The sequence below is a fragment of the Sesamum indicum genome, linkage group LG8 (assembly GCF_026168435.1).
Source record: "Sesamum indicum cultivar Baizhima isolate 11 linkage group LG8, ASM2616843v1, whole genome shotgun sequence".
Lineage (NCBI taxonomy): Eukaryota > Viridiplantae > Streptophyta > Magnoliopsida > Lamiales > Pedaliaceae > Sesamum > Sesamum indicum.
The window spans coordinates 24,876,142-24,894,115 of record NC_142664.1 but is presented as its reverse complement, the minus strand read 5'-3'; the positions used below and the strand labels follow the sequence as shown (position 1 = coordinate 24,894,115).

The window sequence follows — 17,974 nt, the reverse complement described above, 5'->3', positions numbered from 1 at the left end:
ATATGTATAACTTTTTAAATAATAAAAAAATATTTGTAATTATAATAAATTTCAACTTTTTCACATTCCAACTTTCTATGTCCCTTTATACTATTTCGATGTCTAAATATTTGGCTTTTACGAGCGTCGCCATTTTGTATCTTCCATCCTAATCACCTCATCCTCGTGTCAAGTGAACCATTTGTTTCCTGAGAAGTTTCTTTCCTCATAAACTCTCGAGGTTCATTCTCTTATAAATGTTCCTTCCATCTCAATATGAGTATGCTTTTTTCAGCTGTCTCGCAGATGACGCCAATTGATTCAAGTCAAATACTGCAATCTCTGTGCATGGAGTCACGTTTATCGATCTCTCCGAGCCTACTAAGATGTAAAGTGTGGTTCCTGAGAAAAGAAAAGCACGTTAGACTAATGGGGGGAGTTCCCCAGTTAACACCCTACGACTCTTAAATCAGCCCGATATAGAGATATAATAATATGCATTGGATATATTTAATGCCGGTAGATTGTAATAAATGTGTCTAACATAAATGCAGTGGAAAAATGGTATTTTTAAGGCTAAATGTGCCCACCTGCCTGATCCACGTGGCGTCATTTCAAATCATGAGTTGTCAGAGGATCTATGGTCTAGATTTTGGATCACTAGAGCGCATCGGGCCGCTAGATAGAAAGGTGCAAATCCTGGAATTCTAGTAGTATTTTAACATTGTTGGAGGGTTATTTATATCTTTTTTAGGTGATATGATATACCCCACACCCCATGTCGATGTAGGAAAATTTTAAGCCAAATCGAGCTCGATCTAACCTGAATCAATCATATTTTAGGTCTTAACTTACCCCTTAAATTAATAAATATGTGCTCATACTTACCTCTAAATTAATTGTTGTGTTATGTAGTGTTTTTTGTACCCAATACATTTGGACTAAATCAACTTAAACTTATTTCTTAATTAGAAACATAATATTTTTAGTGTTAAATGTGAATTTCTCCATTACAGTTGCAAATAATGCTAAACGAAAAAGGTCCGTAATTTAGCTCATAATTAACTAAAAAATGATATGATGAACTGCGACCAATATTTGGAGACCCTCATATTCATCAAGAAATTTATGTATATAACACATGAGTTGCTTAAGTCATTTCCTGCGGTGGCAATGTTTTATTCAATACATAATTGTAGATGCGTGATCTTGAGGCATCGCATCATGCTTCAAACAGAGTGATTTATCCAATAGTATACTCATAAACCATGTCTGACAAGTATAAACATATACATACACTTATATTTTCATACATAAATAAGACAATACTACTTGTGTTTCCCAGGTTTACTTACTGCTAATTCTAAATTCTCCGTCGGCCAAAAGATCGTTCTGAGCAGTTAAAACTAGCAAAACCATGATCACTGATCTGCTGTACATGTCCAAATAAACTTAGCCAACGCCAGGCTCTACACCGCATACTAACCGCGGTTTCCGTGACCATGCTCGGCTTGTTTTCCAGACTCGGGATGTTTTTCAAGCACTTGAGATGGCCACCTGTCGGCTGCAGTAGGGTATCGAGCATGCGGTTTACTCACAATGGAAATATGCCTAGGCGTGATTCCTTCATTACCTACCTCTGGATAAGCTTGAATGTTTGGGCAGAAGGTGGCAAGACGTAAAGGATTTACGATTTGTGCTTGCGGTTGTCCAGGTTGCGTTGGAGGGAGCACGAGCAGACCATCACTACTATGTGATGCCGACCCTTGGATCTGGTATTCTGGCGGAACTGTGTTCAGATCTAGTTGCAACTCGGAAACCCTAGACTTGAGCTCCGTCCGCAGTTTCCTGATTTGAGCTTCTAAAGCAGAATTTTCATCTTGTAGCTCATTCTTCTCTACCATCACCTTCGATATATAAACTATAGTAAGAGGACGCCACATAGGTTGATGATGCATTGACATAAGATTCATTTTATGACATCTCGTTATCTTATAATTGAGTCACCATGCAGGCCAGTATGTCGACCAGGACAAATACACAAGATGTTTTTTGAGCTTATAAGATGTTTTAAATAATAATTTATTGAATTGTTTGGATAAAATATGACTATGGAGCTTAGAGCATGTTACTAATGGCAAATTTGTACTTAATTGGAAGAAAATTAAAATAACTTGTCAAGATTTTGAAAATGAGTCGCGAACTCTCTCCTTTTTCTAGAAGAACTTATAGACTCCTATACTTTTGAATCTTATAAGCTATGTTACAACTTATAAACTCAGTCAAACAACACCCTCTAAGTATTTGGATGATTACATAAACAAATGTTGAAATTTGGCCATATTACAAGAAAAGACCCTATATTTTGACAATCACAGTTACACTCGATAGTCATGTTTAACATTATAACTTCGATTTTTCCATCAAGTTTTAGGTGAAATATGTTTGCTGGCTGTGTAGTGTAAGTTTTTCCAAATCAAGGGATTTTTGTATAATACTTGTAAACCTTAAGGGTGCTGGTGGAATTGTCCCTAAATATTTGCAGGAGGCTAATAACATGCTTCACATGAAAAAATTAATTACTGTCGAAGCACTTACATATTGGGACTAGGATAACAAAGCGGCATTTTCTTTTTTCAGACATTCGATCTGAACCAGCATGTCCTTCACCATTCGAGTGGCTTCAATCAACATAGTGGCCTTGCCGTTGTTCTGATCAGATAGGTCTGCAAGAACAAAATTCATTAGGGGATCAGCTTTTGAAGTTGCATCTCTTGTTTGCCAAAATCAAACAGGGCCCAATGCTCGGATGAAAAGTCCTTGTGTTTGGATGGTGGATTGAAAGGTAAATTTTTCAAATTCCTCGTAACAAATCATTTGGATTTGTTTGGATTTCATATTACAAAGGATTTCAAATCCTTCAACATTCATTTTGAACTATCTTGTAGAATATTGCTGAATTTCAAATTCTTTTAATAAGGAATCATTTGAAATCATTTCCTTAAATCATTCCATCCAAATGTAGCCTATAGAAACATAAAATACTGTTTGTTTCACATTAGAAATACAAATGCTACGAGAATCACTTGGAAATTTTCAACATTACCAAGGGAATTCGCTAAAGCAAGAAACAGCTCGTTCAAGTGTTCACGCTTCATCTTCTCTCTCTCAGCCTTGTGAATTCTTTTAGGAACCTTTCCCTTATTCTTCTTGCTAGAAGGACCCCTGCAAAATCGCAGCTTTAAGAGATCACAGAAAAACATGCAAGGTTGCAACTAAATATTGAAAGTGAATTCCAAAAACTAACACTACTTTTTCCTGAATGAAATTTCTGAGAAGCAAAGTTATGTTCTATGAGATTTGTAGTTACAGAATCACGCAAATCTCAGTATGTGCTCATTCAATCATTCTGCTCCAGATTCATGGAAGAAAGTGCTGATAATTTAAAGTTATTGGAATCACAAATCTTTCCTCTCATTTGTTTTAACTGCTTAAACAACATCTATATCATTATTTTTCTTTTTTATAAAGCAGTCATCCATCCTAGTACTACTATTGGTCAAGCACGGTTAAGGTCAAGCCTCTGAGGGGATCCAGTGTACCAGTGCTGGTATGATTACATCATAACATCTATACCAGTTGACCTAGACTCACAGCAGTCCAAAACAAAGTAGACAGATTTCACCAGGACTTATGGATGCTTCTCGTTGATACACCCTCCAACATTGCAACCTCAAGTTCTGTACTAAGGCAGTATCGATACAGTGATTTTTGTCGCAAAGATTTTCCATGTATAAATATGTATGTGAGTTTATGGACATTGAAAGAAAAAATTGAAAAATCATATCTTTCAAATCAAATTTCTGCATCAAATTCACATACTGATTTTCTCCAACAAACACAGAATAAGAAAGGTTCACAACAAACAGCCAATCTAACCACTAAATCTACCAAGTGGCTCAAAGTAATATTCTTTCGTTAACAAACAAACAAAAGCTCAAAAATAAAAATAAAAAAACAAAGTTCAGTATGCTGATATACAGAAAGTAATTTCATCCATGCTTAGCAACATAAACAGGAAGACTGAACCAATCTTGAAAATTCAACACAGAGCACAACACAGGGTTAAAGTATTTACCTGCCCGTCAATGCCTCCATTGCCATTTTCCGTCAATACCAGATTGCATTTACAGTCCCCTGTTAGACAATAACACATGCGAAGTCAGCGGCCGAAAACGCAAAGGCAAACTTACAAGAATGGTGACTGTAAACACACAACCCTGGAAATCAAGACCAACCCAACGAAATAGTTACTTGAATCCTAAACTTTTAACACGGAAACACGTTCGGGGCTTGTTTTGATCAAACAAAGCATCACATAACCAGGTCTTTTGGATCATTTAATCCTCTATGCATCTAAATAAGCAACAAGATTTCAGAAGCAGCCTAATTCATTCAAATGGACAATAAGAGCAAAAGGGAAACTGCTGAAAAGATTAACCAAAACAGTAATCCATACAGTTGCAAGTATTGTTCTCCGACCGAATTCTGTCCACATTAAACAAAACCCTTTTCCCCGAACTGGTTTTAAAATGTAAAAGTAATCCATAAATAGAAGTACGGAAAGTATACTTGAAAAAGATAAAACACACACAACATATGTTCTCACAATCAAACAAGCAAGCGCAACAAAAATTCAATCTTTCCACCTCAAACATGTAACAATCACAACACTAAACTCTTGATTCTTTGTCCCTCATTTCTTGCACTTACACAAAGACAGAAAGAATTGAAAAACTGTAAGTTACTATTCCCAAAGTGAAATTCAACAGGGCAAGAAATACTTCACATAAAAAAAACAAATATGGATAGAAATTATTCCAAGAAATTGATGAGCAAGAACTTACATAGACATATATCTAACTTTGTTGGAAGTCAAAGAGTCGTGTTTTGGTGAAGAAGGAGGAATAATAGCTGCAAAATCTGTATATGGATGTTGAGATTTGAGAGAGTGACAATGGGCGGCGTGTGGCGGGCAGCTGCGGGTAGGAGACACCGAACGAGGACGAGGTTGGATGAGTGCCACGCGGGCATCTCTCTTTTGTCGTTTAGTATCAACACCCACGCTCTGCCTTCGGTGTTTCCACGTGCTTTGACTCTTTTGTCCCTCCATGTCACCTTTATTTACCTCTCCAAAAACAGGTTGGGGAAAAATCAAAATAAATAAATAAATTGACATTTTTTTAAATCAAAATCAAATTATAAAAATTTTATTTTTTATAAAATTAAAAATATGCCTCTCAAAATTACAATTATAAAAGATATTTTACGCAAATGCTTTTGAATTATATTACACTAATGGTCCTTCAAAAGGTGTATCTATAATTTTAGAAAGAGTAGGAGAATTTGTGTAATTAGATCTAATTTCAGGGACATCAATTTAATTTATTCCAAAAAAAAAAGGAGTAGTAACAAATTCGGCATGTGTGTTTAATTAATTTTATATGAAATTCAAAACATTTATATGTTTGTGCGCGATTAATATTTTTTTTTTAAAAAATAAGGTTAAATAAGGAAGAGAAATTATATATTTGGTGAAAAAGTGAAAAGAAAAAAGCATAACAATGTATAGGGGAGAGGGAGGGAAATGGCAAAAACTTAATTGCATTTTTTCTTTAAATGGGGTTAATTTAGTCATTAGATTAAATGCACTCCATGAGTCGTTATTCTAACCCTTCAGATTTAACTCGTTAGACACACACATTTGATGTGTGGATATAATTAAAATTTTATTATATTTATTTAATTGGATGAAAAAAGATATAATAAATAATTAATCCGAGCTAATAAAATGAATTAATTTTAGATGGACATGAATAAGAATTATTTATAGAATTAATTAGTAAGAAATATGGTTATTTGTAGAAGAAATAAATATAAGTGAGAATATTGGGCAATTCATATTTGGACAACCATGATGGTTACTATAGTAGTCTCCTCCTTAATAAATAATACTAGTAAATATGACACATTCTAAATATATGCATAATTTCTAAAATTATTTAAAATATAATATTTATATAAATTGTATTTTTTTTGTAAAAGTATCTCAATATAAATATGTGTGTATATATATATATAAGATAAGAAGTTAATAAAATATTTTTATTTATAAAAAATATTAATAAGCAAAGGTAATATATGATGTTGGAGAAATAAAAAAATGCATGAGGAAAAGAAAAAGATAACTACTGAAAGAATTTTAAAAGATCACTATAAATGAGAAAATTAAAAATAATTAATTTGAATATCATATTGGGATAAATTCCACACTCCAACAAATACCGACTGGTGGCGTGTGGCAGCCACACTCCACAAAGACAAGAAGACCACTCCATGTTGTAGAATGTCAATACTAAAATCTGTTCTCAATTTCTCCCTACCCACAAAAACCATCAGATATTATTAATTGTTATATCATAGAAAATGAAAATTTTGATTTTTTGCTATTCTCAGAAATAATGATTTAAAAAATGCAGTAGAGAATATGTTGGTGCTGCTATTTGTCTTTGCAAAACATATAGAAAAATAAAATTGAACATAACCCACTTTTTTTTTTTTATTATTATCACACGGGAAAAGTAGAGTTACACTCAACGGGCAGACCACCAGAAAAGATTGGACGTCTATGTTTTAATCTGACAGCCAGCCAATATTCTTATAATCAGCAGACGTCCGTTTACACCCACCAAACGTGTTTGGCAAGAATTCGAACCGACATCATAAGTATGAACCTCCGAGCGACAAGCATCGGTGCTAACCAAGATATAAAGTACCAATAAACTTGATCACTGGCATATGAACAAACATATGGTATTGAAAAAAAAAGCTATTTATTGATCACAAACTACTACTTGTAATTTGACAATTTATACAGTAGACTGTCACTTGTAGAAAGCATAGATGGACATCTATGAAATGACCAAAAGGACCTCATCCATCACACTCTTATCATCATACACACATCTTTTTTCTGTGCTAGCTCTATATTTTGCCTGATGCTTTATGTAAGGGAAGAAGGACCTGAAAGTCATAGGAACAGGAGAAAGAATAAATAGTAGTAAAATTTCATCCCAAAATAATGACAAGTCAGGTTGTAATAATGCATCTCGTATTCCATTTAGTATATGTGTTTCGTGGGTATAAAATCCATATTTATCTATATATATATAAGAAAACATTTTATACCAAAGACGTCTATATTTTAGAAGAAATATAAAACACATCATCATCTTATGATATAACCTTCGGATTGGGTTTTGTCACACCAATAAGAGAGAATTCAGGGAATTAGCAATTTAGACAAACCTTTGGAACCACTAGGCTTCTGAACAACCAAGTTTGAATTTCCGAATCTTCATATTTCCATTCACAGCAAGTGCAAGCAAATCGTACTCTTCAACATACCAGAGCTCTGAGACCGTGGCCTGCCATAACCAAGATGAAGTCCAACATCTCACGAGTGCCAAATCATTTATAAAAATCAGTTAAAACATCATGACCAACAAATGTTTCATGGGAATGATGTATTAGTGGTCCAGGACACTGTTTGGATCTTACTGATAATTTCATGTTTAGAATACATCGACTGTCATAGAAAAGCACGTCGATGAACTTACAACTCCTATGGGGTATAGAAAAAAGCGAACATGCGAGCTTATACACATTTCCAGGCATAGATATCTCAAAATCCCATACCACATGGCGTGTATATATGATATGAAATAAAATATGCAATAGAATTTGGGACAGAAAATCCAATCCCCTCAGTGTAAATGTTCGAGTGAATGAGCTCTCGACTAACTTTTCGAATCAAATATGAGGTTGAATCACAAAAGAGATGAGTACCTTTAATCCTCGAATTTGATTGTTCAGTCTGTTTACGAGATCATGAAATATTTGGAGTTCTGAAATCTTACTTTCCTCCTGTACACCAGAAAATAAAGAACAAGAAAAGGAATAAAAACGTGAAAATTGAAATCAAGAATATTATGTGAAGCATATATTTATAAGTGGATGATCAGCTTATATATCGCTTGCAATTTTCCTACATGCTCGATTTTAGACAGTTATGTGAAAAATTGAAAATAAGTTACCACTACCAATACCTCAGGCAACTTGTTAGGGGGGCCTAGAAGCCTTGCAAGTGAAGTATGAAGCATGGCCTCATTATACTGTGACAAAATATAAAGGAACATCAGAATAAACTATCCATCTGAAGAATTATAGATGCTATACCTAGTTGTAAAATACACTGGATGGATAGATGATTTACGAAAACCTCAATTCATAAAAGTAAGGGGTATATGGTAATATCCATACATCCAGTGCACAAAGCACGGGCGTAGCATGAATTTAACCCTATCAGAAAAAGCCTACAAAAATTGTTGAAAGTCTGCTAGGCCAAACTTTTTCACAAACAAATTTTACATGATGACTTTTAGTTATTCGAAATTGAATTAAATAGAAGTTAATTGTTACAGAAAAACAAAGCACCAAAAACAACACGTAAAGGCAGTGGGACTAATTATGAAATTTATGAAGATTCCTGGTGGTGCTGGAAGCAGTATGAGAGAGAAAATTTCTACTAGATAACGATATCAAAGCATGTGTTTCTTATAGGAAAACAGGGAAAACCTCACAATAGGCTATTCAGGTCAGTCAAAGGCAGGACTGTTTAAACCAAATGCAAAATTCATTTACAATGTTGTCAGATTGATGGGCTTGAGGTCAGGAATTCCAAATCCCTAATAACAAATTCTTTGGATTTATTGGCATAATTCCCACATTACAAGAATTTTAAATCTTCCAACTCTTATTTTGAATTATATTTTGTGGAATATTTATATATTTCAAATCCACTTAATATCGGGTCATTTGAAATTATTTCTCCGAATCCTTCATTCAATCCAAACCCATCCATCCAAATGGAGCTTTACAGATTCAAAACCCCAAAATCTCTAAACCTTGTGATCCTACTAGTATAGGATAATAGAGCTCAGGTAGAAATAGGAAGGTAGTATAGGACCACAAAGTAAAGGAGGGTACTTATACTAATTCACTATTTTGCTTTCAAATTCTCCCTGCATGGTGTTCATAGTCAGACAAGATAGATGTTTGCATAACAAGGCATCATCGCTTCATCACAGAATAATAGAAATAGGATATGACAAAAATGTGGAATTGGTCCTTACAAGCTGCTTTTGTGGAGCACGTGGAAGAGCAGCCTTTAATTTAGCACGAATAGTTACGGGATCTGAACCAGAGACCACCTGAGCACAATAAACATGGTCCGATACCATCAGCGAGAAAATTGCTTGAGTACTTTAATAGACAGATGCTTTAAAACTCCCACTGATAGTTCGCTGCAATTTTTAGAATATTTATATAAGTTACCTGCCAACACCCTAGTAGTACGCCAGTTGAGGTTAAAACCACCCGATCCAGGACAATGTGCAATGGGCAGGTGGACTCTGCAACAGCTTTTACGGCATTAGCTTCAGCTTCAATCTGGGACTCAAAGATGCAGTGAGATTACTGTCAGATATGAGAAGAAAGGAATAAAAACTTACTTATTGAGGCCAAAAACATAGATACCTCTGTTTCTGTGGCAGGGACAGGAGCTATGTGATGTGAAGCGTGGAACATGCTAAAATGGTAGAGACTAGAGTTCTGAAACCAGATTGCTAAGCAAAAATCTTATCAACATCCTCAAGATAAATAGAAACCCACATACAATAAAATGCTTTTGTATCCATTAATTAAAGAATTAAGCCAAAATCATCTTCTCAGAGCACGGGCTTTGCTCAACATACCAACAATATAAAATGAATATCCTATCAAACTGTCGGGCTGAAAGAAATGTCTTACCTTTATCAAAGTACGGCAAAAATACATCCTTCACAGCCTTCCTGCATTTATAGCACGCAAAACATGAACATCAAGCATTTATCTGATCAAAAGGAGTTAGGTTACAAACATGACATAGTCAAGTGCGAACTGAAATAAATAGTTGTAAGGGAATACATTAGAAAGACACACTTCTACATTTATAAGCCTTTGAAAGAGACGCGAAGAGGCAGGGATGATTTCTTTTACTAGAGCAGCTATAATTATTTCACATCATCTAGGTTGGTATGTAACAACGGTAAAAGTACAATGCGTGGTTCAAATATGAAGGCTTCAAAAAGAGATGGTTAACATGTTTCCTAATTTCATTAGGTGACTTTTTCAAAAGAATTATAAGCTTAAGTAATCTCTTTTCCGCACCATATTTGTTTTGAGATGGATGATAAAGCCAAGTTGGCACAGACAACAATCATGAACAAGCATGCAAATCATAAGGTGCTAAAATTAGAAAGGAAAGGTCCAACTATGTTCCTATACAAGGTGGCTGATAATCCCCATTTTCAAGTAATCCTTCCCAAGCAGTATCTGAATTGAAAGCCTCACTGATCATTGCCTTTAGTTATCTAAATCATTCAGTGGTTTGACAAACAACTAAGTCATGCAATAAAATTTTAATGTGAATCAACACAACATACTGCAGACTAACTTGCCATTCAGCTTCCAAGAATCCAAATGTACATCTGATTTGTAATCTTAGATTCGGCACTGAAGCAACGGGGAAATAGGTGGAGGACCCACACCAGAAATTCTAAAGCCTACTATTTTTCTCCCAGCAAATATTTGAAAAAATAGTTTACAACATACCAAAATGAGTCCTTACTAAGAAGCCTGTTGTTCACTCCTTTTCAATTGCATAAAACACAACAATTGCTCAAGAATATAACAACTCACGAGATTGGAACAGAGTATTGAGTACTTAAATACAGCACATTCGCTCGCACGGGAGGATCTGCAGACTGCATAAATGGGAACCTTTTGTCATCCAGTTCGAGGAGTCTGAGGGAATTATTCAACAGTTGCTACAAGTCAAATTCTGATACTTTACCTTAAGTATGGGTGTCACAGTTTCATCCTTCAGAGTAAAAAGATCCGACAAGGATATAGACTGAGAGGTTTCCCCTTGTTTAATAAAAACAGCTCCATTCTCCTCCAGATCTTTTGCCATTTTTGAGTAGAGTACTGATCTTTGCTCAGCATGTGAAATTGAAGATCTTCCTACGATTAATCATGCAAGTTATTAACAATACAAAACCATGCTGCTGAACTGCTAGAAATTAAGTTCTCTGCACAGAAACAGTAAAAAAATAAAACAAAGGGAGAAAGGAAATAGAAGTAACAACGAAAAATAGTCTGGTATGTCTTGATCATTTGATAAAACTTTCACACAAAATCTGCAGTGCATCTGGTGCACAGGATTCATACTTCTAAATTGCTCTTTCAATTATAAATGAAATGGAATGTTAATTATCAAATTTTAAATGGAAATTTCAATTCCTCAATGCATGGAGTAACTCATATTAGGACTCCAGAAAGAAAAATATAGTTTTAGCACTAAACTGAACCACTATTTAGGAGATTTTTTTAAATCTCATCATCTCAATCAACTTTCTGAGGCAAATCCCATAATCTAAGACAGTTTCCCACTTAAGCTTGCATTTCCTGACACAGAATCACATGTCAAAATTGAAGTATGTTTAACTCAAAAGGAAACATGATAAGAACTCGTCTAATTCTAATTCTAAGACTTCTCAATTTCACACTCCCACAAGGTCTAACAGCTTACTTGGATTCCACCACATCATGTCAGCATAAAATAAATGCATTATTTTAAATGATTTCGCTTCATCTTCAGCATGCTCATCAACTTTGAGAGGCCAATTCTACAATCAGGTTTTAACCATCAGAATCTAGTTACATAAAAGCAATATATTTTAGCTTCAATATTTGAACAACCAGGGAGTACAAACTGAAGATTAATGACAAATGTATAGTATTGATGGGAGAGTATCAAGTTTGTTAATCATACACAGCATACCACAGAAGCACTACATTTAATTTTGCTCGACTCTTTTCGGACTCACTTAAACTTGGTTCATCAAACAAATCAGCAAAGCTTAGACATTTTAAGCTTATTAACCATATAAACCGGCATAACTCAAGCTCAAAGCCAAGATAGCATCAAGATAAACTGCTACTAAAGATCCTATAGAAAATAGCTCGGAAAAACCTGGAAACACTTTTTTCTTTCTCCTTGTCATGCCTTAACGGTAAAGATTTTTCGGCAGAAAACAACCGGAAATTCAAGATTTATATTGTGCATGGATTATACAGAGCTGCTGCAGATCAATCACAACAATTAATTCAGTAAACAATACTACTATTCTCCTCAAAACCAAGAATTTCTGTGGTTAATACTCTGGAAAACCTTTAGATAATAAGTTGAGGTGGAAATAGTCAAATCCCAACTGCATAAAATAAATAAACAATCAAACAAACAAAAAAAACAAATAAATCTTTCCATCTTTACCGCCACCAGAAGCAGCTTCCCAGCACGACCCTTTCACCAATTTCAAGAAACATAACCACAAGACACCAAAGCTCACTCAAAGCGTAATCCACAACCAAGATTCAGGCACTAATTACCTAACTACCAAAACAGACAATAAGGAAATATCCTATTACCAGAAATTGTGGGTCGATGAGAATTGGCGTTCTCATGGGATGAAGAATTGCGCAGTGCCATCTGGAAAAAACAGTAAAAAGTAAGAACGCAGATTAACCAGATTACAGTAATCTTCACAGAGCGATCCCATGTGTTCTTGATTATCCCTTTGGCCATTACTCTGCAAAGGGATCGCCAAAATCTCGCATTTACTGATCTTTAATCATTAGGACCTTCGAAAATCTTTACTATAAATGGGTTCCTTTCGGTTTCCAGCTTGAATCGTTGGTAACTTTCCAGCTCGAAGTATAGAAGCTTCAGCAATTCCGCGTGTCCTTATGGGGTAAAAGTAAATAGTAAGGATGAATTTACTCCTCGGAATCTAGTGACTGTTCTCTCTACATTATACACCTTCTCTTTTTTTTTTTAAAAAAAAAAGTGAAAATTTAATGTACATGTTTTATTATTAATTCTTTGAAATAGTGGTAAAAAAGAATAATTAATTAGCACTAACTAAATTAATACTATTTATTAATATAATTTGACAAAAATCCCACATTTTATGATTTTTAGCATTTTCAGGTCAATAAGTATATATTGTTATTATAAAGTTTCAGCAAATACTACAAATTCTCTGGATAAACTTCCAATAACTTTATAATATTATTAAAAAATATGTAAATTCAACTTTTCTTGGGGGGGGGGGGTGAGATTTGAAATTTATAAAATTTTATATTTTATACTAAAATTATTTTTCAAATTTATAAGATTATAAAACTTATACTAGAATGAAAATTCTTGCTTCACCTCACCTAATCTTGGGCTAAAGACAAAGAGCTTGGCACAGTTTTCTGGCCCATAATTGAGAACCCAAGTTAAAAATGTCAAGCTACAATTTTAAAATTGTGGCTAATCCTTTTATAATATAATCATTAATAATAAAAAATTATGCATAAAATTATTATCGTAGACAATTATTAATGCACCTATAATGAAAAAATTAATGATAACACAAACATAGTAATAATAAATTATTTATTATTATTAGATTGTTACTATATACACATCATTTATTTATTTTTATTTAATGACTGATCCTAAAAAAAAAAAAACGTATGTATCATTTACCACATTGTGAATCTTTCCCACAGTTAAGAGAAAAAGAAAAGCTCTATACTAAGCATGCACTATAAAAAAAGAGAATGAAATCGCAAAATTTTAAAAATACAAAATCAAAATAATATTCTAAAAAATTAAAAGATAAAATCACCAAATGAAATAAGATACGGAAGTAAAAGCACATTTAAGCCTACTTATAATTACAACAATGCTTGAGGTGTATATTATTTATAATTTTTCAAGTAAATGAAAGAAATATTTATGTAATTTAAATATAACTTAAAAATCGAGGGTGGATGTAATTTATGATATAATTAATAAACTTTAGGTGAGAAGTTAGAAGTTGTACTCTCAACTACTGTTTAAAAGTGGGGCAGGTGGGAGAGTAGTAATAATGTTGATGAGGCGAGTGATACTGTGTATGCTCATGCCTCATGCACCTACAAATCTCTTACTCTTTACCATCTACCTACAGCTATGAAAGCATAGCATGTGGGTAAAATTCTACTGCTCTTTACTATCTCTAGCTACTACAAATTCAACTGCTTCCTTCAATCATGCATGTTTTTACCCTTATCAAAAAATAAATAACGATTTACCTTTCTATACTTTTTAAAATACAATAATTTATCTTTTTATAATTTTTAAAATAAAGTAATTTACCTCACTGTATAAGGAGGTAAATTGCTCCATTTTAAAAAGTACACTGGATAAATTGCTATAATTTTTTCATAAGGGGGTATGTACTCATTCAGGGAGATAAATTGCTATTCACCTGTTTTAATAGTAATAATTCTTTTGTAAAAGTTATCACTATAAACAATTAGTGACGTCTATATAGTGATAATATATGCTTGTGTTGTTACTAGTTGTCTATAACAACAACTTTGTGCTCGATTCTTGTCAGTAACAAATAAATTATGACAAGATTAAAATTATTATCATAATATATATATATATTTGGTGATAATTGAAGTTGAGTGGAGACGAGTTTGGATGAGTTAATAGTTTTGTGGTGGGTTGAGTTAGGTACGTTAAAAATGCATAGTGAGTGAAGTTGTACAAGTCTTACTATGTGTGGTACGAATAGAGGGCATCCTTCAATCTGTCTCAGTCAGGTTAATTGCATGGAGTCTAGTTAAATTAATATATAGTTGGATAAATTGGACATGTCGTGATACAACAAGTTTGATTGAATTAATTGTTAAATAAAATAGATGTACAGTTATAGGGATGGGTTCAACTGTGGATGTTAATAGTCAAATATCGGAATAAATTAGGTTGAGTTGAAGTTGTGACTTGGGAGGATTATGGTTTACGTGGAAGGAGTTAAAAACTCGAAAATTATAATTTGATGGATTTAAAATTAAGTTTTTTACGTCAATAATTAAAACATCATTGTGTTCGGTTAATTTCATATTAATGATAATACATTATAAATTCTTAAACTCGATTTATTTTTTGAGTCATTATAGAGGATTTATCCAAATTATCTATTTGAATGTTGCCAGAAAACTTCCATGATTCCAAATTTCAGGTAAACACCACCCTTCATGAGCATATAACTTCCCAGAACTCACTAAAAGTACCCCTTCAAGAAGTGGTCGGGCACAAGATTTTAGTATGGAAATTCTCATGTTAGAATCTTGGGTGAATGTGTATTAGGTGCGTGAACGTTTCAAAAAAAATAAAAAATAAAATCAAGAATTGATCCTTTAAAATGTATATTTGTCTTTTTTAATGATTAATCAACTTGACATTCGTGCTTATATTCTTACATCTAAGTAATTAAAACAAAACAGCAAGAACGTCACAATCAGCCCCAATCCTCGACATAAAAACACCCACAAAAAGCTAATAGTAAGACGGATTAGCAACATGGAATCGGATTAAGTGATCATTCAGAAAGCGAAATTAGCCAAAAACAAACGTAGTTCCAAAGTAGTTAGAGGGAGCCCCAAACGCTGCCGACTAGTTAGTTCAAAGCTCCCAAAGAGAAGACAAGAAATCTCATACTAATTTTCAGGTTGCAAGATCTCATGGAAATGGGACCAGTTTGGTTGTACAGTTTTGGTTCCAACCCATGTGACATTTCGGTACGACCATATGACAAATTCTATTGTCAATATTATGATGAATGGGCATCAGTATCACCCCCAACAACATTGCACATTAAAGGCCTGGTAAAATAGACGGTGTTTAATGGATCCCTACCCACTTGCATCAAAATGCCCAACTGCTTTTCTTGGATGTTTCACCACTTGTTTATATTTTTTTTTTATTAGACAGACGAGGGTCGATCAGTGTAGCAATTCCACTTGAATGTTCTCTGTATAAAAACTTGGGATCGGACCGTAACTGTTTTTTAAATAATGGGTTTTGTTATATTTTCACTGTAAATGATGGATTTTGATATAATCTCACTGAAAGTCACCGGTCTGGTTATAGTTCTTAACTTGCTGCAAACTGTTGGCAGATCGACAAATTCAAATGCGTAAAAAATAACGAATACTGTAAAAATTTAAGATTAAGTTGTAACTGTTAATTAAATGATGAGTTTTACTGAATTGCGAATTTGATTGAAGTTTTTTACTACAAACCATTGACAAATAACTTCAAACACAAAAAAATATCATGGAAAAGTAATAGGTCAGATCAAGTGAAGTGCAGTCCAGAAAGTCCTTCTGTTTGTTTGAGTTTGTTTTTCTCATTTTAGTGGCCCACACTTGAAATGGACTGTGATAATTTTGCTGGAGGAAGAAGTATTGAAGAGAAGAAAGAATCGCAACGATTTTCTATCACACTTTAGTGTCACATCAATATAATATATAATTTATATGAATCATTTTTTATAATTAAATTAAATTATAATAAGGTCGAACTTTGTGTTAGAAAAGTAGCTAACTAGACGAATCATGTAATCATACAGACTCCAATATAATATTAAAAACACTAAAAAACTATAATTATATTATCCCATTTATGATTATACTATAGTCCCAATTAACTATGCCAACTAAAAATTCTTTTGATGGGGAGACATGGAAACAACATGTGGCATAGAAAAAAATAGAAAAAAAAAAAACACTTAAAGATTCTTGATATTTCTAATAACTGAGAACTAATCATTCAGAGAGCCCATTGACAGATGGGCCCACAGAACTTCAACGGTCCTGATCAATTACTAAGTGAGCTAGCCCAGTGGGTCCAGCAACACCCACCACCGATCTTCATGGCGCCAGCTTTACCTTCTTCTTCTATTATAATACACAGGCAATTTCCGGCATGTGGGCCTCACCACCTGAGAAGCTGATAAGGTATGGGCCCCCACGCAGCCCAATTACCAGCCCATCCTCTCCAACACTAAAAAATATTATTTTTAGAAAAAAAAAAGTAAAAATGACAGTCCGATTTTTTTTTATTTTTAAATTTTAAATTGATATTTTATCTTTATTTCTACATATATATTATATATCCTAAAAATTTTATTTAAATAAATTAATGTATACATATTTAGATCGAAATAATAGATGAAATACTAATTTATAATAATAAAAATTGAAGCAGTAAAAATTAAAGAACCCTCGAATTTCATGATCCAATGCTTAAGGAATAATATATAGTAGTGTGACTATTTCATTTCCCCTGCTACTGCATTGGTGGTGTACAATGTAAGGGTCGGTCCCAACATAGTTTGAATGTGTAATGATGAGATAGTCAAAAGTTAATTACTCTAGAAGTTGGAGATGATGCTTGGTTTACTTCCAATACTATATATTAACAAAAAGTATGCATCTTTAATTAGGGGTCAAGATATTCCATTTGTATCTATGCTCTAGGTTACTTTTAGTAAGTTAAGAGAATAGGTTGTTTTTACTGTATATGTATCTTATTGAGTTAAACTTAAATCATCTGAAGAAACTGTAAAGAAAGACGAAAAACTCACCAGTATTGAGGACTTGTGATTGGAAGTAATTAACGTTGTTTTTTATACACATGTATATAGTTCAATGATATTCAAATTATTAAGAAAAGATCGCAGTTATAGTCGTTTGTGTTGTATGTGCATCAAATTGTGATGAATTCAAGTTATTTGAGTCGAAGAAGGAAAAAATAGTAAGAAGTAATAATGAGTTTATAGTATAGTTATCTGGTTCAGTAAAATTTAAATCATATGAAGAAATAATATGGAAGAAGAAAAGTGGTGGAGAATGGAAAAGGGAGACTAGTAATTTGCAAGTTAAT

General features: G+C 33.4%; 1 protein-coding gene and 1 long non-coding RNA gene across 6 annotated transcripts; both read right to left on the bottom strand.

Annotated features, from left to right (window-relative positions):
- Window positions 1-1,204: 1,204 nt before the first annotated feature.
- On the bottom strand, window positions 1,205-5,057 carry LOC105168804 (transcription factor bHLH47). The gene is made up of 5 exons (XR_848355.3): window positions 4,887-5,057; window positions 4,118-4,176; window positions 3,086-3,204; window positions 2,578-2,705; window positions 1,205-1,886 (listed from the first exon to the last, which is right to left on the bottom strand). It is a non-coding gene; the product is annotated as a transcription factor bHLH47 (long non-coding RNA).
- Window positions 5,058-6,855: 1,798 nt separating this feature from the next.
- Window positions 6,856-12,963, bottom strand: LOC105168803 (uncharacterized). Of its 5 annotated transcripts, none has more exons than XM_088884234.1 (12): window positions 12,631-12,963; window positions 11,732-11,828; window positions 10,994-11,163; window positions 10,840-10,904; window positions 9,910-9,950; window positions 9,637-9,725; window positions 9,436-9,549; window positions 9,234-9,311; window positions 8,148-8,213; window positions 7,888-7,965; window positions 7,348-7,466; window positions 6,856-7,062 (listed from the first exon to the last, which is right to left on the bottom strand). In XM_088884234.1, exons 1-11 carry the CDS (start codon window positions 12,664-12,666, stop codon window positions 7,359-7,361), a joined length of 942 nt encoding a protein of 313 aa, XP_088740360.1. In that variant the 5' UTR covers window positions 12,667-12,963; the 3' UTR covers window positions 6,856-7,062; window positions 7,348-7,358. The 5 variants fall into 5 exon arrangements, with proteins under 5 accessions (XP_088740360.1, XP_020551236.1, XP_011087259.1 ...); XM_020695577.2 differs by lacking the exon at window positions 11,732-11,828 and adding an exon at window positions 12,176-12,284 and having other exon boundaries at window positions 12,631-12,772; XM_011088957.3 differs by lacking the exon at window positions 11,732-11,828.
- Window positions 12,964-17,974: the final 5,011 nt, after the last annotated feature.

Excerpts from the sequence above, each read along its gene's own strand:
- LOC105168803 (XM_011088957.3), bottom strand. The coding sequence starts at position 12,787 with ATGGCCAAAGGGATAATCAAGAACACATGGGATCGCTCTGTGAAGATT. Across the intron at positions 9,312-9,435 it reads TACTACTAGGGTGTTGGCAG|GTGGTCTCTGGTTCAGATCC; the intron begins GTAACTTATATA and ends TATTGTGCTCAG. Across the intron at positions 8,214-9,233 it reads GTGCTCCACAAAAGCAGCTT|TATAATGAGGCCATGCTTCA; the intron begins GTAAGGACCAAT and ends ATTTTGTCACAG.